At 51.7% G+C, this 22,699-nt stretch overlaps 4 protein-coding genes across 4 annotated transcripts; 1 reads left to right on the top strand and 3 right to left on the bottom strand.

Annotated features, from left to right (window-relative positions):
- Positions 1-786: 786 nt before the first annotated feature.
- Positions 787-2,881, bottom strand: Triagg1_7233 (uncharacterized protein; the record flags this gene model as incomplete). Its single annotated transcript, XM_062901946.1, has 8 exons — positions 787-978; positions 1,089-1,243; positions 1,313-1,852; positions 1,930-2,275; positions 2,364-2,391; positions 2,485-2,544; positions 2,627-2,651; positions 2,836-2,881. 8 exons carry the CDS (start codon positions 2,879-2,881, stop codon positions 787-789), a joined length of 1,392 nt encoding a protein of 463 aa, XP_062753809.1.
- A 1,810-nt stretch (positions 2,882-4,691) lies between these two features.
- Positions 4,692-5,486, bottom strand: Triagg1_7234 (uncharacterized protein; the record flags this gene model as incomplete). The annotated part of the gene is made up of 2 exons (XM_062901947.1): positions 4,692-4,901; positions 4,971-5,486. The coding sequence occupies 2 exons, from the start codon at positions 5,484-5,486 to the stop codon at positions 4,692-4,694; spliced, it is 726 nt and encodes a 241-aa protein (XP_062753810.1).
- A 13,761-nt stretch (positions 5,487-19,247) lies between these two features.
- Positions 19,248-20,704, top strand: Triagg1_7235 (uncharacterized protein; the record flags this gene model as incomplete). The annotated part of the gene is made up of 2 exons (XM_062901948.1): positions 19,248-19,956; positions 20,067-20,704. 2 exons carry the CDS (start codon positions 19,248-19,250, stop codon positions 20,702-20,704), a joined length of 1,347 nt encoding a protein of 448 aa, XP_062753811.1.
- Positions 20,705-21,893: 1,189 nt separating this feature from the next.
- Positions 21,894-22,183, bottom strand: Triagg1_7236 (uncharacterized protein; the record flags this gene model as incomplete). Its single annotated transcript, XM_062901949.1, has 2 exons — positions 21,894-22,083; positions 22,137-22,183. The coding sequence occupies 2 exons, from the start codon at positions 22,181-22,183 to the stop codon at positions 21,894-21,896; spliced, it is 237 nt and encodes a 78-aa protein (XP_062753812.1).
- Positions 22,184-22,699: the final 516 nt, after the last annotated feature.

The raw sequence follows: 22,699 nt of genomic DNA on the forward strand, positions 1-22,699 counted from the left end.
TCGCTGGCATTTTTGTGTGTGTGTTTTTTTTTTCGGCTTCTTGTGTTTAATTTCCAGTGTTTTGAACCTTTCGCACCGATACGAGGGGAAACACTTATTGCTCAGGAGTTGGGCGTTCTTGAAGGGTGTTTACAATCCAGAAAGAAAGTTGAGTGGGCGAGAGAAAGGGGGAAATGTGAAAGTTTAGGGAGAGAGCATATCCAGATTTTTTCATTTCATTGTTTCGTTTTCCATATAAAGAAAGGAAAGAAAGATATTCGGAAATGATGTACCTTTCGAGGGAGGGGGGAATCTCCAGGCAGTCACTAGGTAGGTAGTAGTAGCTAGCAAACGGTATTAGTCACCTACGACAACGACTCATCATGATGATGAGAGAGGGAGAGGGAGAGGGAGAGGGAGAAAGAGTAAAATAATGGCTTTCGAATTTGAATTAAAAGTACAAATATACTGCTTTGATAAAAGTCCCTATATGATGTGATGAGAAAGTCTTATATATGATAAGATTTCCTCCGTTGTCGTTTGTTTTTCTTCTTCTTCTTTCTTTCTGCTTCTCGATACTTGTCCTTTACCACCTTATGTCGATGGACTAAAAAAATGATGAAAAAAAACAAGGGGGTTTTGTTTTGTTCATCATGATTATTGACATTTACCGAACCAAGAAAACAGAATAGGAAAGAAAAAACATGGTCGCTCTTCGCAAGTTTAGAAGGGGAGAAGTATCAACTCCAAAGATCTCGATAGCATGATTTAACAGACAAAAAGATTTGCAACCACTAATTTCGCTTCTTACTCTTCCGCAACGGTGATACCCTCCCTCAGACCTTCAACCTTGAGCTCCTCGCCGGTGGCGCGGCGGTAAATGTCTTTGACGTCATCTGTCGTTGTCTCAAAGTGGCTGGTGGCGTCGTAGCTCTTGGAGATGAAGATGTTGTCCTTGGTGCCGTCCTCAAGAGGCTCATAGATGGGGATAGGAGGTCCCTGTTTTTGAAAAAAAGCAAGTCAGCATTCCGGAAAAACTTGGCCGAGGCACAGGGCTGGTGAGGTAGTTGGGTTTTTCGCAGTTGGGCAAGGGTGGAATATCAACTTACCATGAACTGCTCCTCAATGGCTCCGAGGCGCTCAAGACCGGGCTGGAGCTCGAGGTGGTGGTTCGCAGCAGTCTCAGAGATGGTGGAGACAATGGCGATCCAGTAGCCCTTGGGGCAGACGTTGTGGGCGGATGAAACGCAGGCCACATAGATGTCTGTAAAAAGAAAATCGTCAGCATTGGCTTCCATTCAAGGGGGCTTTGCTTTCAAACGTCAGTCCTTACCGTTCTTTCGGCCGACCTGGGACTGGGGAATGATGAGCTGGGCAGAGTCGCTGTCGTTGGTTCCAGCAAGAGGGTGCTTGAGGATGCAGATGGCCCTCAGGACATGGCCGACAACCTTGGCCTTGGTAGGGAAGTATGAGGGGTCACCAAGGATCAGCTTGGCCTTGGTCTCAAACTTCATCTCCTCGACTCCGGTCATGGTGGCCTTGATGCCAACAGCCTTGTCGCCATCGTACAGGAGCTCATCAATGTTGGTGTTGAGCATGTAAGTACCGCCGTAGATGGCAGACAGACGAGCGAAGCCCTGGGGGAGCTCGCCAAGGCCGTACAGGGGGTAGATGTATGGGGACTTTCCATATCGAGCGACGGAGTTGCCGTACAGGCGGATGCGCTCAATGGCCTCGGGAGCCCTGCCAACGGCAGTGATGTAGTCATCAGTGAGGTACAGGGCCATGGAGTGGCCAATGAAGTCCTTGGTGGCGTCCTCGAGGCCGAACTTGTCGTAAACATCCTTCATGGTGCTGGTGTTGAAGTCAAGGCCTATCAAGGTGGAAGAAGTACAAGATTAGTCACCGATCAATGACATCCAAAAAAACGGGAAAGGGGGGGCGGCCAACCTTTGTGTGTAGCAGGGTCCTGGAGATCGAAAGTGCCAATCCACTCAATGAAGGACTTCATGCGGCGCTTTTCAAAGATGCCCATGAGAGGCGACTTGAGGGCCTCACCGGCATCTGAGGGGACCTTGGCAACGGTGGCCTTGGAGGAAGAGCCCTGCTGGACGTAGCTGCCGGCAACCTGCTTGAACTCGAGGTATCGGGTGACGTCGGTGGAGACGAGGATGTTGGTCAGCTCGCCGGATGACATGAGGAACTTGGGGACAAGGTCGATGTTCCAGTCATTGACGCGGCCATACTTCTTCCAGGGCTCCTCGCCGTCCTTGAAGTTGCCGTACTTCTTGAAGAGCTATGGGGGGTGAGTGGCGTTAGATGCGCTGTACAGATGCAATGCAAGGCAAGGCAGGATATTGCGAGTCGGGGGAATGGCAATTTACCGTCTCGATGTTTACGGAGGCAGCCTCTCTGTTGTAGCAAATCGTAGTCAGTGATCCGTGCTCTCAATTGGCGGTGATGCCACGTCGACGCAACAGAAGCCAGGGGACAGAAAAAACATACCCTCCGTAGTGGTCATTGCGGTCAATGTGGAGGACCTTGCGGCCCTTGACACTCAGGACACTTGAAGACAGATATGATGTCAGTACAGATGGCCGTGAATGCTGGGGTTTGTATTGATTCCATTGAACGTTCGTCCGCTTACCCAGAAAGGATACACTCGGTCAGGCCTGATAAAAAAAGGGGGGGTCAGGTCAGCAAGGAACAAAAGCTCATGGACAAAGTAGCTAGCTAGCAGGCAACGAGAAGAGCTTGCCGGCGATGGCAGAGCCCATTCCGTGACGATGCGGATGCCCCGAGCTGAAGCTGGAAGCTCCAGGCCGGCAAAAGCAAGCCAAGGCAGCAAACACGTACCGGTGCCCAAGACGATGACATCGTACTCCTTTGCAATCTCCTCCATGGCGTGGGTATAACAGAACGAGTTTGGGTGATTGGGTTGGAAAGAGGAGGATTCGGTTCGACGAGATTAGCCAGCAGGCAAGAAAGAGGAGGAAGAGGAGAAGAAGAAGAAGGTTGTCGGGGAGAGGAGAAAAGCTTTTGAAGAGTTGCAAAGCTTTTGGTTCTAATACGGAGAGTAAAGCCTAGAGGCTAGAGGGGTTGAAAGTGGCGGGGTTTTGGGAGCAAATCAATCGGTGAGGTGCGGAGACGAAGCGTCGAGCTGTTCTGGGCAAGGCGGCTCCACCGTTCAAATCATCAGCACGCTGGATTCCGACTAGGGGGGAGAGAGAAGGCAGAATTACAGCAGAGTTGGGATTAATTATTAGCATTGCTGTAATTTCTAGGGATCCCATTCTTATTTCTCTGCCGTGCTGTTCATTTCATTTCAGTTCATTTCATTTCAGGTTTCCTTTTTCCTTTTTCATGCCAATCACAATGAGCTGCCTCGTTCGTTACTGTACTCGAAATGACGCACCGCTCGCCAAAGTTGGTCATTCATTACCTACGAGCTGCTTGCTGCCCGTGAAATCAAATCAAATCAAATCACAACCACAACCACAACCACAATCACAAGTCGTCTGTCTGTTCCCTCTGGAAATTGCCCCGCCGTCGTAATACCTACCGTTCTCCAAATCTCCAGCTCCCCTGATCTGATCCCAAATGCTACTACCGGATGAAAACCCCGTACGAGTACGACTTGGCAGCATGTCTCACAAGAGCAGCAGCAAGTGCCGGATCTTGCATTCCACAGGCACGGCCGGGATGCAATGCAATCGGTCCAGTGACAATGGAAAGAGGATGAGAAGAGAGTAGTGGTAGCAGTGGTAGCAGTAGGAATTATCAAAAGAAGAGGGAGAAGAGGGAGAAAGAGGGAGAAATAAAGCTCCCACATCAACCCAACATCCCGTCTCCGTTTCATAAGGCGGTGTCCGTTCTCCCTCCCACCCACTCCATCATTCTCACTCTCACTCTCACTCTCACTCTCACTCGCTCTCTTTTCTCACATCTACCTAATCCATATGTACATCCTCCTGGGGCCCATCCAAAGGAACAGTACGTTAGGTAGACCAGCTCTCCACAATTCGTACCATGGAAGCTAACAGCTGGCCATCTCCGAGTACATCCATTCACCGCTGCTCCAAGCTATGCCCCATAGGTAGCATCTCCAGATCCCCAGTTAGCGCAGCATAGCTCATCAATAAAAACGGTCACCCCTGGTCAACGGCTGAATGAAACGGTCACGGACGGAGTAGCATCAGTACCAGCGCTGGTAAAAAGCCAAAATGAAGAAGGGGTTAGCGAGAGCATTACGGAGTAGAAAAGAATACAAAAAAGAAGGGGGAGAAAATAGGGGGGCCTTTTGATGAGGCGAGCTCGCTTCATTTCGTCTCTTTTCCGCCGCAACGCCCGAATGACCTGACCCAGGCCGGGCTGAAAATGAGAATGAAAATGAAAATGAAATTGATTCGACTCTAGCCTTGTTGCGTTCATCAAAGTCATACCAATAAGTCGGTATACGAGTATCATATCGTACCGGTAGTAATATACATGCCAATTGCTTCGTCGTCGGATATAGGTACACAGATTCCCCATACTTTAGTACTACACGCGGCCGGCCAGAATACCTCCCCCGTGATATCATGCTGGCCGTCGTCGAACCGCCCTCCCCCCTAGTCTCGCTGACCTTTTTTTCTTTTCTTTCCTTTTTCTTTCCATGATTGACCTCGGTATTCTCTTCTTTAGTTTTGATCGCCCATCTCCTAGCCTCGCTTCTACCTTGTAGGCTCCTTCAACTCTTTGCCTGCTTCTTCTGCGGCAGGAATATCATCGTATCCCTCTTCATATGCCGACGGTGTGTAAACCTGACCTTCTCCTCCTTCCAGGTTGATCTCGGGATCCGACTTGGCAACCTCGACGGCATCCTGCCAGGTATAGAATCGCTCCGTCAGGGCATGTCTGATCGCCCTCATCGTCTTTGTAACCTGTCACACGACACACAAATTAGTATAAACAGAACTCAAGAATCCCAAGCTCGCAAAGGGGTTGCTCACCTCCTCATCCCGTGAATCAATCTCCCGCTCTCCAAACCCAAGCTTCCCCCTCAACAGCTCCGCCCTCGCCGTAGCAAGCATGTTCCTCTCCTTGCAGCACTTCCACCACAGAGCATGTAAATCTTCCCACGACTTCCGCCGCAGCTCCTCCACCTCCCACGCTCGCCCGTGCTCCTCCGTCTCCTTGGGCGTCAGCAGGAGCTTCCCCGGCGCGGGGAAGAACCCCCACAGTCCGTGGCTCTCGTCGACCTCGATCTTGGGCGTGAACTCGACGGGCTTCGGCAGCGGCATGTTGGACATGGACAGCGGCTCTCGCGGGCCCGATCCGTAGAGGCTGCTGACGCCTCGTCGCTTGTTGCTGTCCTTTGTCTTGCGCTTGCATTGCGCCGCCGTCGTCGAGAAACTTGCTACCCGCGGGAAAAGGCTTGATGACGGGCCCTTCTGGAGAGACAGGCCCAGCCTTGAGGCGCAGCCTGATGAGGCTCGAAACGCATTGGGCGCTGCTGCAATTGACATTGTGGCGACGACAGAGAGGGAGAGGAGAAGAAGACGAAACGTCAAATCATCAATCCATCAGCATCATTCGCTTAGATCTTCAGACGAGGCACAAAATTTGGGAAATCGGCTGCCTGTATCTCGTCATCCCATTGGCTAGCCTGGCGCACTTTCTGCCCCGCCTTGTGGTTGGATTTGACTGCTTAGTCATCCACGTAAAGCCGCAATAGTCTTGTGTACTAGTAGGTAGGTAGTAGAGCAACATCCACACCATTATTTGCTTTGGGTACTGTACCTACCAAGGTATGAGATGAATGAATTGATACCGTGTACTATATATGCCGGTTCAAAGTTGTCAATTCTCAATTCTAGCATTCGTACCTCTCGTTGACTATCCATGACCCCTCGAAACTCATTCAAAGATCTGGAGCACGGGTTCCAATGGCGCTGTAAACGACGGAAAACGACTTGACATCCAATTGCAGTCTCGTGCAATACAGGCACCTGTACTCCATAAACACGCACTACTAGGTATAGTAATGAATACACGACTTAAACTTTGACCCCTTCTCAACAAACCTGCTCAGTGGCTTCTCATATTATTTCAATGCTATGGACCATCTCCGCAACATGTGAATGCTCCAGTGCCTAAAAATAACACTATGCTCCAGGTTACCCCGTACATTAACCAATGCTCACTTCATATCCTGCCGCCCGCGGCGCTTTAGGACAGCCACAAGATTGAAACATGCATATTCAGCTGCATGAGGGGGTGAAGGCATCAATTATTTCTCATGCTAGGAACCGCAGCTCAGAAGCTAATTTCATTTAGGATTTCCCAGCGGAAAGCAAGCAAACAAGCAAGGTTCTGATATTTGCGATAGGCGTAGTTTCTCCGTCATTTCGGCCCAGGTGACTCCCCAATGTACTGTACTTGAGCAGGATAAAGGACCCGACGCCACACGAAAAGGCCAGCAAAGCATTCAGGGCAATCATCTTACCGCGGTGTTTCTGTCTCATGACGGCAATATTCCAGGGGCAGGCCAGGCAAACAAGTGTTTGAGCCGAGATATTCTCCGGAAGCCGCTCCCCGTTTCTGCGCTAGCAAGGCAAGGAGGTCAGTACAGTTATTAGCAACACTACACGCGCGAGTATAGTACCTTGTATGTACAAGCAATTACGAACCCGTAGCACGAATACCAGCATACCAAGTTTGATTCTGTCTGCACACGCATGCGTCCATCTCATCCCTTGACCGGGTGGCATCGTACGTGTCTGCGATTGGTGATGCGTGCAGGGACATGCAGCAATACCCCTCCAATATTCAGACACGCGCCGGAGTACAGTGTCGACCGTCTCCTCGAATCATATCCCATGCGCTCACCGACAGTGCCTTGTGCGGGAACAATCTCACAAAAGACACGGCTGAGACTTCTCATTATCAACGTTCTGTGACATCACGGGCAGAAGGCTTGCAAAGTCACAAGGCGGTTTTTCTGACCAGCATGCAATGGAACCCTACCGAGAGGCAAGGTTGATAACGCCCCTCTCACGCCACCAGACAAGTCCTTCCCGGGCCAATAATGCCGACCGAGCTTGTCTCATCTTGCGACCCAACGTAGGTACAAGTAGTCCATGTCTTTGTTTACAGACAAAACTCGTAGTCGAACATGTCTCTCTCGAGTCGACCGGACACTCTACCCCGGCCCTGGTCTCACCGGTCGTATGGTATGTCCTTGCAGGAAAAACGCAACAAAAAAGGCAAGATCCAATAAACAAGGCCCACCGATTATGCGTCGTGCAAGCAGTCAGTCCGTGTTACTAGATACTGTAAGCAAGGAGGCAGAGAGAGAGAGAGAGAGAGAGCGAGAAACCCGAGACCATCAAGAGAGCCCGAAGCAATGCAGCTTGCCGGCCTCCATCAAGACACCGTCATTGCTTAGGTCCAAGGACACCGATGCGTGCACTGACATGGCATGATGTGAAAAGAGACATGGCGGTGCCTCCGAGCTGCCCAGGCACTGGCCGGCCGGGTTCCCGCGATGCATGGCGTACGACAGCCGCATTCACCGGGATCCTGTATCCACGCACATACTCGGGGCCGTTGTCTTGAATCCGACTGGTGCACGTATCACTGAGGCGTTCGTATATCAAGGCAGAAGGAGCAGGGGGGAAGACTGAACGAGGAAACAGAGCGAGAAGAGAGAAAACAAAGACACCCGGAAAGCGTTGGGACCCTTCCGGCGCCAGGAGGAGCACAGCAAACACAGCCCGTCGTACCCTTGAAATGTGCGCCAACGCTGGTTGAATCTCGTCGTTGTTTGCTCATCACTCCAAAGCAGCGCCATGTCAGCCAAGCAAGGGCAATTGATGCAGTTGTACGAGTACCAAGCACCGCCGGGACGCAATGTAAAGACGTGGAGTGCGGTGGCATACTCGTAGCATTGGACTCGGCGCGTGGATCGATGCCGGCTATCGGTTTCACGTAGCATTGGGGTCCGTGTCGGGGCAGCTCTGGCCCGGGGAGAGACTCCAAACAGTGATGTGGACACACACATGCCCGCTGCCTATCTGGATCTCCCCATTTTTGCGTCTTCCGGGCTCTGGGAGGAGCAACGTATATTGGCACTTGTATGCCGGATAAGCCTGCATACCGGGCGTCCTCCCCTTCCTTTTTCCTTCTGTCTTGTTTCCCCTTTCACTCAAGTCCCCATTCAGCCCAGATGGAGTACATGGCGCAAGGTCAGCGGACTGTCCCGCAACGAAGGAAGCTTGAGACTCGTACTAGCATCGGGAAGTATACCAAGTGCCGGGGTGGAGTAGGTAGTTCTATGTAAAGGCAATTCGTACGAGTACGAGCTTCTTGAACGTGTATATCCGTGCAACGGCTTTGATGCTTTTGGCCCCACGTTCCCGAGATGACGCCTATCTGAGCCACAGGTATAAGTGGCACACCCAACAGACGCCAAATAAAAAAAGAAAGAAAGAAATACAAGACAGATTGCAGGGGCTCTGAAGTACTGGAAGGCAATCAAGCTGGTACTCCAACAGTCGATGAGAACCAGCTCCGTAAGGATGACGTGTCTCACGTCAATTTTACCATTGATTTGACGCCAACGGGACAGAAGAGTAGAGGTCACGCAAAACCCAGATAGCTGACTCAAGGCCTCCCTATTTGAGGTAGCGCAGGACGGCGTGGCAGAGGAGTTTCCATTCCGCCCTGCGTGGCTGGTTACTACCTCCAGTGGTGCTGTGATTCACAAATATTAATTCTTTTTTTTTCTTTTCCCTGCATGTGGCTGGCGGTGTCCAGAAAGGCCCCGCTTTTCATTGAGAAGACGAAGTTGCAAGTAAATTACCCGTACAAGTAGGGAGTTGTTGCAAGGACATTGTACTCGTAGCACTTGCTGGCAGAGCGGAATAAAAAGAAAGAAACTTGCTGCCGTGCAGCCAAAGCATTGGGAATCAAAGCTGAAGCGTACAAGTATTCCGAGTCGAGACAAGTTGCGTGCTCTTCGGACAAATGAATGACGCCCCTTTGGCGACGTGTCTCAGCCATGTATTGCCAATGCATCGGTACCTAGCGACTACAAGCACGTCTCCATTTCGCCGCAGCTGCCGCTCCATCAGGTATCTGATCCAGCGTGGGGGTCTTTTCGTAGAAAGGCCACTTGGCGGTACTAAACGATTCCTGCAAACCCGACTGGTCAGAATAGGTGCTGTGAGGGGTCGGACAAGCTGGCCCCCCCCTTTCTCCTTCGTACCACAAGTCCTTCGCACGTACGGAGAACCTGGCAGTACCTTGGGCATGAAGCGGTCCGCATCTCGGTGGCAAGTAGGGTATCCATGTAGTACTTGTTAGCACGAAGCCCTCTTCATCCATGGGGGTTGCCAGCCTGGGGGTGTTGAGTGGTCCGAAAGCCCAGCCATCCATCCATCTCCGTCCAAGAACAGCAACACACCTAATACGAATGCAAGCCCTATCCTCTTCTTGGTGCCTGATTTGCATAACTGAATGCCAAGGGTTTGATGTGACGTCTGGGCCATACTCCCACCAGTCACCCAGTGGTCACCCTGGGCCTAGAGAAGCTGCTCTTGTGACCGCACGGGTGTAGTGCAATGCTTAAGAATAGCACATGGTGAGCTGACACGAGTGGTAGCTGCTCAGTGCCCTCTCCCAGGCAGCAGGATTAAGGGAAAAAAAACCCACCCCCTCTTCCCCTTCTGGTTTCCTTCGTTGAGAATACAACTAGGGCAACAAGTGCTCTGTACTCCGTGACCAGCATCACTACCCAGTAGGTAGTACCGCTACTACACGCCTGTATGTATATTCCCGCTTTCGCCGGCGCTAGTAGGTTCATTGTTGTAAACGCACGGCGTCTTGTTCCATACAAGGGGACCGCGGCTTTCGCTTTTCACTGCGTGTTAGGTAATCTGAATAGCCTAGCAATAGCCTGATATGTCGGTTCCATTCGGCAAACTTCTGAGAAAAGCCCTGGTCCCACTCGGCGCTTGTGCTAGCAAACCAAAGCATGGATGCCGGAGCTAGATGGACATGGGGCCCAGAACGAAGACTCGAGTGCTGAATCGGAGTTTAGGCCCGTCGGCAAAAATGGGGAAGGTGTATTCGTAATATGCCAGTGTATCGTGTACATGTCCCTCGCAACTTGGACAAGCATACTGTGCCAGTCAGTACAGGCCAACCAACTGATCCTAACAACCACACCATGACACTTTGCGTGCGATGCAACATCTTACTCGGATGGCTAATGGAGAGGGAGGCACTTCGTATCAAGTGACATATTCGATTCTCGAATAACACGTTTGTTGTTTCCAGCTCCTTTCCCCCCAAAAGCTCTTGCTGGTTCACCGTCACCGTCATCGTACTGGTACTTGTACTAGTGACCAGTGGCTCTTTGTCTCTGCTTTACTCTACCTCGCACGCAAGAGTGCGGCGGCAGAGTTTCGACTGTTGCCAGCCTTGAGTGCTTTATTTGTGGTCAGCATCATGGCATGGCGTGAGGTTGTGAGAATAATATGCTATGTTTTTGCCTTGCGCGTCCTAGGTAGTGTGTATACCTTCTATAAGACTAGACTCCGCGAGGAGCCTTTTTCCCGTTCAGCACTCCAAATGGTTGCATGGCGGAAGTCTCATCCTTTATTGCAATGTTCGCGAGGCCACTTCCACGTGGAAGCCCGCCAATAGTGGCCCATTTGGGGCTTCTGCGGACACCACCTGGGCTTGAGAACTTTGGCCGTTCTGCCCGCTAGTGGCAGCACTTATTAGAAGCAATCGTGAGCTGGTGAGCGTCTTGTTGTTGCTAGCCTCGACTAGCCTCTAGTCACCGCCCTTCCTTTGCACACCTAGCCGCTGGCTAGATTTATTTTGTCGGGCAATGTAGGGAGTACCTACAAGAGCATGATTCTCGTCACAGTGGCTGGGCTAGCAATATATTCCGTACGGAGCACATTTCGCATTAGGATGGGCCAAGCATCCAAGCTCTGGAAAAGTTCGCGCTAACACGCCAGATACCCCTGCAATTTCGGGGTTATTTGGCGGGCCTGGATGCTAGCAGTGACGTCGAAGCGACCAAGATGGTCTCCTGCACGCCAAAAACTGCGAGGATCGAATGGCAGTGACTTGGTTGGGGCTAGTTCCATTCCGGACTCCGTCGCAGCCGGCGGGAAATTGGGGCGTGGACTTGGATATCTTGATGTGCGGTAAAGAAACACGGCAACAATGGAGACGCCCTCCCGCCAGCCAGGGGTATGAGGTAGATGGTACTTTATATCAGAAGGAAATCCGTCGCCAACCCAACCAGACGTTGCCTTGAGAGGCAGTGATGGTAGCACTCGGGGGCCTGTCGTCGTGCAAATGACCGCACTGGGAAATGAAGTGAAATGAGAGATGAGATGAATCCAGAGCAGTGCATGTGCGAGTACGAGTGCTGTAGTGTGCTGCGTCCATTGCATTTCCTCCGCTGATCTGTTTCGGTCGTCATCGTGGCGATTCATGCTTGGCAGCACGCCTAGGCCACCGCGTATTCATGTGCTCGTAGTTGGGATTCCATTCATATTGACAGAATTGAGCTATCAAGGTGCCAAGAGGCGCCCAAATACGAAGTCGTGGATGGACAGTCTATGCGCAAGGCCTCGAACCATGTTGAGAGGCGCACATGAGTGGTACTGGCAAACGCGTTGGCAATACCATGCCTAAAATAAACAGCCGCTGGTGTCCGCCCGCTGCATGGGAAGCACGAAGCTCTACTCGGTCGCACGCGCGCGTGGTAGTAGTAGTATATCAGCCCAATCTTACTATGGAGTCCAAACATGGTGCATGTTCAGGGCGCATGTGCTGGTAGCATATCGTCAACGGACGGGGAGAAAAGTACGGAGGACGTCCGCTGTGGTTCTCCTCGGATGCGGGCGTTGGTAGGCCAGCGTCCTAAATCTTGATCCCAACGGATCTGGCAACGCAGTGGAAATGGGGCCGATGGAGAAGTTCGGAACGGGCAGCCAACATGTCAACTATCCACTCATGCCACCAGTCCCGCTGCATCGCCAGGAACGTTGGCCCCAATGCCGAAGTAAGTGTGCGGACGGAATGGATACCAGCGACCACCGTGGTCCTTTCCAGCGTTACACAAAGGCCCTATTCGTGCGTTCAATTCTGCCACGATCGATCGGGTGGTCCCAGAAGGTTGGAACCCAGGTTGGCGTGCTGGGGCGCAAGAAGTGAAAAAAAAAAAAAAAAGGCGAGGAAATTGAACAAAAGAGCATCCCACCCACCAACTTCAGCAAACGGCGCATTATCGAATTGTTGATTTGTCAACAATGCGATTGTCATGAACAATATGTCTCAGCTTTCTCAAAAGAACCAACCGCACACATGGCGGTAAATAGTATGTCATTCGGGTTCCCAATTTGAGCAGTTCCGGTTTGGAACCAAACGCAAACGACAGGGATTTCCAGTGATTGATGCGCGTTTGAATCGTGATCGCGCTCCGGAGGGAGCATCTGGTACCCAAGTAGGTAGAGTACAAATGCAGCTCAGTAGAGTGCGGCCATCTCAGGATACTCAAATGTGCGCGCGCATTGCAAATCTTCAGCACGAACAGGAGTAAGCAGTTGTCGTGTCCAGCTCCGTGTCGCCAGACACTGTCCCTACCGGTTACCGAGCCACAGCTTTTGAACCCGGGCCATGACATCGCTGTTTCTCACACCAGTCTTGACGCCTACATGTAGCAGCTACCTCGGCCTCAGACTTACTCGTATCCGGCGACTCATGCGTCTTCGTGAGGGGACCACCTGGAACTTGGCCAGCCACCTGTCGCGGTGATGGGAGGAAGTGCACTTGGTCGGCGGGCTTGCTGCCTCTTTGGGCCATGGCGCGAGCAAATGGTATGGCAATTCCCCATTTGTCAGCCGACTGGGATGCTTCCATTGTCTAGATTCGAGCAGCACTAGTGGTGAGCATTGACTCGCTGGGCTTTGCTGGACCGATAAGATGTCGCAGAGATGAGGCCAAAAAATCTGCACGTCAGGCGGTGAGGCGCAGTGGTGCCGTACAGGTCTGGGGCTAGTCTGCTTGGGGAAAACTCGGGAGTCTGCGGGAAGAAGGGGGTGACGTAACGATGCGGCGACCCCCAATTAGCCGCGAGCTAGGCTGAACAGAAACGGCCTGAGCGATTCCGACGGTCTTGTAGCGCCTGGCTTGCCCATGAACCATACGGAGTAGCCACAGAACAAAGAATTTTCCCATTCATGTTTCTTGAGACGAAACGGTTTCAGATCAGGCTTTAATACCCACTCGCCCGAAAACAGTCCGCGGCCAAATCTACAACGCTTGCCGAATCTCTCTCCTCGGTGAGTGAGCACGTTTGAAAGGGAGATCATACACCCTAAGCCGTGTTAGTGCCAGGCCTAAGGAACTCGTACTCGTAGCTCAGGTTCCCTCAGCATGCTTCGGAGCAAGTGGCTGTAAAGCGGCGTGAGGGGTTTGAGGATAGCCTGCACAGCTGAGGGAAAGAGAAGGAAGACGAAAGAAGAGAATGCGAGAGATTGGAACCACCCCTTGTTGTTGGACTGGCACGGACATCAAGATCAAAAAAAAGAGGGAGAGAAACACGAATAAGGCAATAAAACATAAACACAAAAATGACATACTGTACTTGTACTAGCAAGTCAAGCTGCTCTATGTACCAGGGTTGCTCCGGCGGACAATTTTCGCGGATGGCGAAGGTCGGCTCTCCTGAGCTGGCTCCCCTTCGGCCGTTGTCCGACGAAAGCGTTGGTCATATTCGAGTCTGGGAGGGGAGCTAGGGGCGTATCGACCATGGGCATCGTCTTGATGAGAAACCTGAGACTTGATGATGTGGTCCGGTCGGCACTCAGCAAGCGCCACAGAAACAACTGCACCACGCTTCAACGACGTTGAAACCCTTGATCGTAGGTTCAATCGACAGAGCCGCAAAAAGCTAAAGCGAGGCGCTGACTCCCGGGCCAACGAAATCTACCTGGGGGCGAGGAAACGGGGTCCTCCAAATCTGCGTCCCTCAGCGGGAAGACTCCACCGCTCATGGGCTCCAGAGCTTCTGGATTCCACGTCGAAGCTTTTTGAATCACTGCCGCTGAGGAGGGGACGCAAGTAATCGACCGAGCATGGGGCCCTGAGGTCTTCGCGAGAAGGAGGGTGGCCTGGGTCCACCACCAAGATCTGTCCAGAGTGGGTTCGATGCCATTTGAGGCCATTGCCAAATACCATTGGCCATCATGGTTTTTCCATGGAGCAGGGGTGTTTTAGAAGGCGTCTGCACTTGTAGACGCGTAATGGCAGCGATTGGCGGGCGTTTCAAAGCCCACGAGCTCGGCTTTTGTCCTTGTTCTCTAACAAACTGCGTTTTGCAATGGAAGAATGCTAAAAAGAGACAAATAGAAACGGCGAAGTGGCCTTACACAGTATGAGATTGAACAACGCCAAGATGACGTGATCTCAAAAGGGTGCAAGCCCAATGAGTTGGAATTCGGCCGACTGAGTTCTTCGGCTAGTGTGTTGATCTTTTTTTTTGGCCTATTTTTTCTACAATTGTACCAAGAAGTACTAAAGCGAGTTTCGATTGCGATTGCGGAACTTTTCCCCCAATGAGTAGCGGGGTGTAGAGCACTCCGTCCTCTTTTCAATACTCCGAAGCCGACATCCCAGCAGTAGTATCGGACCGGAATCGAGAATGCTAGTGCTTGGATTAGCATGCTCCTACTTGACTCGTGCGCATAACCAACCGCTTGTAGGACCTACTGTACGCTGAACTCCGTGCGGTGTACAAGCCGTCATGGAAGAATTTTAGCAAGGTCGGCAACTTATTGGTTGAGCGAGCCCGAGAGTTGAGGCGAGAGAGAGGGGGCAGAAAGGGTAATTAATGTACCTACAACAACTGAAGATTGAAAGAAGAGAGACGAACGAAGAGAAAAAAAACAGCCGAAGACCTGAAACCGAGTTTGCGCTAATCAATACATGGCTCTTTTCCGCCCAGACACATTTAGCAGGTACAGAATACTGCCTGGGTAGGCACGGCTGTGATGAAGGCGCATCTGGTCCGGTCCGGTTTGTACTTTCCTTTTTCTTCTGGATGCTCAACTGCCAATCAAACCCATGATATGCATCTCATGTCAGGATAATTCTGATCCAAACTGGGCATTTTTGATGATCATGTGATGTAGAAGAGGCTGATGGCCCGTACGGGCAGTACATTAGCGGTGATACCCTGCGCACATGTATTTTGACATCCCGCGTGATGCGGTGCCGTTTCAACGGCCTTTTGGGCATTGATACTTGGTTTTTGATATAAGAGCTAGTACTTGCAGATAAACAGCCATAAACCGCTATTGCGGCACTAGCAGCAGGATTGCATTGACACTTGATATGTAGGTAGGGTCTGGGTGCTCTTTTGATGCCATGCACGGCTAAGGCAGCCCGTTAATATCGATTTGGCATTGAGGCCCGTGGCACATGTTAGCATGTGCTAGGAGTTGACGGTGCTGAGTGCCAAGTCCGGTACAGTACAGTAGGAGCTGGCACTCCGTAATATCAGACCGATGTTGACCAGGCTGGGCTTACGAAGTACGAGTATTTTTACGAGCACTCACAACGAGAGAAGGCAGGCAAGGCAAGAGAGAAATCGGACTAGTGTCGTTGCTCAGCCATCCTTATTGCTGCATTGTCACCGTATGAGCCCTTGATCCCGCTACTGGGTGGTAAATCCTCGTACGAGGGAACAGGTGCTTTTGTGGTGGCAGCCGGAGATGGGCAAGACGCTTCGGGCTGAGAAAGTACCTATTGTTGCTGAGAAATAAAAATCAATAAAAAGTAATCGACACTACAGCAAGTATGTACACAGCAAACGCCGAGCTTATACGACGCACAGCGACGTCGGCGACTATGATTGACCGCCGGACCGTCTATGAGGTAATTAGGGAGCAATTGCGTCGCGGCCAAAGTGCTTCCTGAAGACGAAACGAGGAGAGGATGCATACGAGCATGTAGCATAGGATGGCTCAAACCAGGTTGCAACACAACTTGTCGTCGAAATGGATGCAGCCAGCACGGCCGTCTCTACTACGAATACTCCTACCTGTCGGACAGAGGGAGTCTCCCCGATGAGAATGCCACTTTCCCATGCCACACCAGAATATGCCACATGGGGTTGCCTGTATGTACGATGATGAGGATAACGATGGTTGATGCCTATTCGGCTTTAGCAGCAAAGACGCCTTTTGGGCTTTGGGTTCCCATGCCGCCGTGATTCGAAAGCGAGGCATCGTGGGCCAGATAGACGGACGGGATAGACGAGACGTCAGGCGCCGGACAGGTAGCATTGGCATCAATGCCACTTGGCAGCACTCGCTGCTGGCAGCCCAGGAGCTAGACAAGATAGCGTCTGTACTGTAGGGAGGCTAGGGAGCGACATGGGCATTATTACAGCGCAATCCGCGTTTACTGGGAGTATTTGCGCAGACAAGTCACCCAATGACGAGGGGCTTGGCCGCGGGCAGGGCCAGCGACCATCGCTTGACGCTGAGACGGTTGGAGACGAGCCGTCACAAAGAGCTGCAAAGGGCCATGACATGACACCCCCCCCCCCCCCCCCCCCGAGCATCGGCACCGTCTGCCGCCAGAGCCTTTTGGAACCCCTGTCACTACGCGAAAGAGTAAAAGATGCCGCCCCCTGGTCGCGGCGCTGGCATCATTCGAACGAACCCTGAGGTGTCTTGGATTTGGCGTGTCGTCAAATTTGCCATGGCCGAGACGAGACATTCGTACGAGTACATACGAGTATACATATCTCGGACCGGATTTTGTAGGGTGCCAACGGTAGCATGTGGTTTTGCCGCGAGCAAACTGATGACTTTTGTGAAATCACGCTCCCATTGAGGCTCGGCACAGGCAAACGTGAAGTGTTGCAATTTGTTGGCAGATGGGTCTTTTATTTTATTTTAAATTTTTTTTCTCTCGCCCTGCCTTGACGCTGTTGGCGTGAAACTTTGTCGAGGCGGGTGTCAATACGGATACAAAAGGGACGGCCGAGGGATTGTTCCTTTACAAATAAGGTACATCCAACAACGCACGGCGGGGGCTGGATGCGGCAGGTGATGGCCGCGGTGCAGCAAGTACCAGGCATGTTGCTTAATTGATCATCCGGTGGCGGGAGGTACCTTGCCCGACTAATCACAGGGCGACGACACAACAAAAAAAAGGGTGCGTGCGAGCGAGCGACTAGCCCCGTGCGCGGGTTTAGCACGAAGCAATGCGTGCTGAGAAGCGCTCGGGACAGGCGAGGGAAACGAGGAATGGCAAAGTTTGGGGCAAAAAGAAGGTGAGAGAACAGTTTTATGTATGTATTTTGCCTCGGGAGGTTGAGATATGTACTGTGGCTTGTCAGTGGAAGTCAACGTGCAACACCACTAGTGCCGCTGAGGCCATTGCGTGGTGGGTGCCAAACAATGTGGTGTGGCAAGTGATGTGCGTAAAAAAAGGCAAAAAAAGAAAACGAAATTCTCCTTAGCGGGAAACTTTATACGCCTCACTTTCTTTGGATGCTCCCTTGTTTGGCCATGTATTGCTGCAAGCAGGCAAGCCACCTACCTACTCTGCTATAAGGGACTGGCTGAAACAAATCGGTCTGTTATCTGGACTCGGGGCTCCGCGCGTGCGAGTACATGCTAACGGCTAGTTTGTATAAAAAAGGAAGAAAAAAACACATCTCTTCTTTTTTTTAGTAGGTGCGAGTAGGCAAAGTTGTACTGTACTGTACAATAGTGAGGTATGAATAGAGTACAAGTCAAGGGATTCTCTCGGATTCTTCTCCTCACCCTCGTCCCCTCGTCCGACGCGTCTAGCCTTCTCCAAAGGTCGCCGGAATCAAAGTACCTTGTATCTTGTATCTTGTACCGAGTACCGGTGCCTCTAGCGCCCTTGCGCTGGCTGCATTATTTTTTCCCGGCTGTCTTTCCTGTTGAAATCACAGACAGCACACAGTTTTATTGTCCTCGAATTGACTTTGCCATCCGTTTTCTTCTTCCTTCAACTCTCCAACCCGGCCAACTACTCTTCACCTCGTCTTTCAATTCCAAGGATTTCGTGCCTCGCCTCAATCTTGTTCTATCTCGCGGCCCTTCGCACAGAGCCAGACGAAAAAAACCCTTCGCCGTCTCTGAGTCCATCGGATATCAGCCGCGGCATTTGCCAAGGTATGTGGGCAAAAGAGGGCCCCCCCCCCCCTCGGTCGCCGTTCCGTCTTGTTCTGCTTCTCCAAAAAGACCACAAAAAAAAGAAGAAAGAAAGAAAAACCTCCAGTCGTGGTGCTGGATTCCCCTCCCATCCCCCTCCCATGCCCCAGCCTGCCCGCCAGAACCCTTACCTGCACCGCACCAGAGCTGCCCGTACCCATTCTGCTAGGCAGGATCCCAACCCAGTTCCCTTTTGCTGCTTCTGGTTTCGCATCACGTTGCCTCGATTCCTATTCTCGGTTTTCTGTTTGCGGCCCTCGCGATACCGCTTCATGGCGCTGCTGTGGCCCCACTCGCCACCGGCCTGCTCTCGCGTTCTCGCCGTTGCTGCATCTCCCAACGGGCACTACGAGCGCCTTGTACTCGGTACATGCTCTTGTACATGTACAGGTACTCGCACCGCAGCGCACTGCACTGCACTGCACTGCTTTGGCTGCACTGCGACGGCCCACTTTTGTGTTTTTGGCACCCTGGCAAAGGCGCTTGTTGCCACTCCACCACCCCTCCCCCCTGCTAGCGTTTTTCTCACACCCACGCTTTTTGGCACTTATTTTTTTTTTCTCTCGTCGCTCTCCCACGGAAGTTACTTTTGCCTTTGTGACCCTACCTGACAGTTTTCTCTCTCTCCAGGATAAAATAGGAACGAGACCCAGTTCTCCACCCCACTCCAACTGTTCCCTACCTAACCAACTTTCTCTTTGAGGGACCTGTTATACTCTGAGCCTCACCTCCACCTTCCCCAGAACGCCGCAGCCCTTTCGCAACATCGCGCGTGGGCCTCGTTGAACGATTGTAAACTTGTCTTTACAGTTTTCATCTTCATCCTCGAGTTACTGCATCCTTTTTGGTCTCGTCGGCTACTCTCCGGCCAATTGCTCAGTTTCAACGTCGCAGCCTTCTTCCCGGCCGCCGCCTGTTGAACCTGCTGTCTCTGTCTCCCTCGCGATAGCAAAACAAAAACACACGGTTTGCTCTCGACGCGTCTTTGCGCAAAGCATCATGGACAACCCTCAGTACCCGAGCAATGGCGTCCCGACGTCTGCGGCCCAAACATACCCGTCGCCTACTGCCATCTCGCCTCACCAGCTTCAGACTGGCTCTCCTCTGCCGCAGACGCTCCCTCCTCTGCAGCCTCATACCGTTGCGATGCAGCCGTTGTACGGAAGCCACCCGCATACACCGCGAACTCCCGGCACTCCCAACACGCCGACCCAAAACAACCTTCCTAGCTACCAGCAGACCTCGCAGCCTGGTCACCGCCCTGCCGTTTACTCCATGGCCCAGAACCCGTACCCTCACCAGGGCTATGCCACTTCTGCTGGCATGATGCCTCAAGCCACCGCAGCGGTCTCTCACCCTCAGCCAATTGCTCCTGCGCCGGTTGGCGGACGTGGTCCTCCCGTCCTTCGCCCCATGCCTCCGGGTGGCCTCATAGGCCAGCCTGGCGTGGCTTCGCCTTACGGCCCCGGCTCGCTGATGCAGCCCAACTCCCTCATCCAGGACGGCGAGCAGCCGACCCACGTCGTTGGATCTCAGGGACGTCGTGGAATCTTGCCCAGCGCTCCCGGACGGCCTACTGCTCAGGCTGCGGGAACAGGCGCAAAGAACACCGTCATCCCTGTCAAGGACGCAGACGGGAAATTCCCCTGCCCTCACTGCACCAAGACGTATTTGCACGCCAAGCACTTGAAGCGTCACCTGCTCCGCCGTGAGTACCTCCCAAACCCTCCTTTCGCAACTTGGTGAAGAAGAAAGGGAAGGAAAAGAATGAAGAGTAAAGTAAAAAAAGATGCTAACCAAGTCTCGTTTTTCTTTTAGACACCGGTGATCGCCCCTACATGTGTGTCCTCTGCCGGGACACCTTCTCCCGAAGCGACATTCTCAAGCGTCACTTCCAGAAGTGCTCCATTCGCCGTGGCAACCCCACCGGCGCTAGCCACCTGTCTCACCCCCAGGCTCATGTGAAGAAGAATGCCCAGGCTCAGCAGAAGGCTGCTCTTGAAAACGGAGGAGATCTGAACCACTTGAATGGACTCGGTAACATGACAGGAAACAACATTGTCCACCCCTTTGGCATTGTCTCCGTTCAGGATGGAATGAACAGCATGGGAGGTGATCAGAGCCAGCTCTCCAGGTCGAGCAGCATGGGTAGAATTGATGGCGATGCAGACCGGAGGAACATGGCTGGTCCTGTAATGGGTGGCTCGCAGCAGTATGGCGGCGACGTCTCTAGCTCCATGACCAATCAACAGATGCCCAACTACAGTATGCCTCCTGGCCAGAATGGTATTCCCATGTACGGCGGTTCCAACCCGAACCAACAACCGGGCCTTGACTGGTCTCAGGTCTTCCAGGCTGGTGCGCACTCAACCCCAATCCATCCATCTCTACTACCAGCCCCTAATCACGGACAGTCACAGACCGGAACCAAGGTCGAGCCTAATCACCGGGGGTAGCTGTTGCGCTTCCAGATGGATCTCACGCCAACCAATTGGACTATATGAAATCATTTGACACTCCCGGCGCAACTCAATTCGCCATTTAGCCCTTTGGCTGTTCTGGCAGCTGTATGGCAGGAATGGAGGCAACCAAGCTACATGCTTTTTCTGCCTCTTGCTCCGATACTTTTCGCCGGAGAATTAAATATCCTTGTCCAGGTTCCCCGCCCGTATCCGGCTTGTACTACTGGCCAATACTAGCGCCGGTGCTATACAACCCAACTGGCTATGAAAACGGTGTTTCGGAGTCCGCAGTTTGATGTCAAAAGATGCGGTATAGTCCTGCTGATGCGGCAGAGATTGTTGGAATCATCCATGCTGCGTATCAATTTGATACAATTCTTTTCGTTTTGTCGACAGGGGGGAAAATCGAGAAATGGGGTCAAGAAAATCCGATGAAAAAAAAAACCGCAGGGTGGTTTGCATCCAATGGAGTTAAGAGTTTTGGTTTCGATCGTATGATCTGTTTTTTTTTTCTGTTTTTTTTTCTTTTTCCCCTTTTCGTTTTCTTTATGTCTTGCATTTTTTCTTTTTCAAAAAAAAACACAAACGACGGGATCGCGGATATAGGCAACTTTATGCGCGACAAATCCATTCGGCTTACCATGCATGCATGCATGAGGGCTCGGCATAGGTGGCGTCTTTGTGGTCTTTGTTTGTGTCGCTATTTGCATTTCAGTACGGATAGAGAGGGTGGAGTTGAGTTCTTTTAGACTTCGATCCGACATAGAGAGGGGGTTTCCGGCCGGCTTTGGCAGTTTTCCTGGTACGCCGTCATGATTTCGTGGCTTAGGCTACATAATGAGTATCGCTTTGTGCTACGTGCCTGGTGATATGAAGAATGGCAGAGAAAAAACAAAATGGGATGGAATGGATGGAGGGAGAGGAGGATGAAAGGGGAAACATGCGAAAAATGTACAGATTAGTAAAAGAATAGCCCAATGGTACAGTCAGGTAGCTGAGAGAACAGAACGCGAGTGATGGGCAATAGACTGGGCTTTTCACAACCTTGGGTTATCATCATATACTGTTTCGTGATTGATGCTCCTTGTCATGCTTGATAATGCAGACCTAGGTATACACGAGATGTTGAACGTGTCATCTCTGGAATTTGCCCTCGAAATTGCAGTTTGCCACCCCTCTCGTGTCACCTCTGGCTCTTGTCCACAGTGGTGATTTTGGGTGTCATGTTGCGCAGCTCAGCCTTATCCTCCTCGGTCGGCGTAAATCCAAGCTTCTCCTCGGCTTTGTCAGATAGATACAATCCCAAGCCGCCCCATGCGATGATGGCGACGCCGACGCCCAGCCGAGTTTTGGGTGTGAGGTTGTTGTAGGCCCTGTTTTCGTGAAAGAGATATGATGGAATGAGTAAGTCTCTTGAGTTGGAGACATGGGGAGGGGAGATGGATGTATGGGTGTTTGAGCTGACTTGAACATTTTAAAAGATGGCGAATGATGGTGGTGAATGTTGGAGCCTTGTGATTCGAATTCAAGTTGAAAGGTGTCGCTGGAGGGGCTGAAGGTGATTCTCGTTGAATATTGGACGAAATTCCACTGGTATATTAACGTTATTCTGATGGCGGCTCTTTGCGACGTGAGATGTGGTTGTCATCTGTAGTTCAGACTGAGATGGAGATATTGATGACATGAGGTTTTTCTCCCCACTGTCTGACGAGAATTAGTTTGAGTATGCGGATGGGGAGAAGTAGTCTCCTAACGGCTAAGTGGCAAAATCTGCCTATTTCGTGTTAAGGCTGTACTTGCGCTTTTCTTCAAGGTCTACCTACCTACCTAGTACTAACCTGTTGATGACTCTACTACTTGATGAACGCTGTTTAGGATGTGATACAGCAAAGATAGATTCATATATATTGCTCTTGGGCGAATTCTCTAGAGTAATTTGCGTTATCCAATCCATGCTTCTGAACTGTTGCATTAGTGAAGAGTTGTAAA

The sequence above is a fragment of the Trichoderma aggressivum genome, assembly GCF_033847375.1.
Source record: "Trichoderma aggressivum f. europaeum strain CBS 100526 chromosome Unknown scaffold_031, whole genome shotgun sequence".
In the NCBI taxonomy this organism is placed as follows: Eukaryota; Fungi; Ascomycota; class Sordariomycetes; order Hypocreales; family Hypocreaceae; genus Trichoderma; species Trichoderma aggressivum.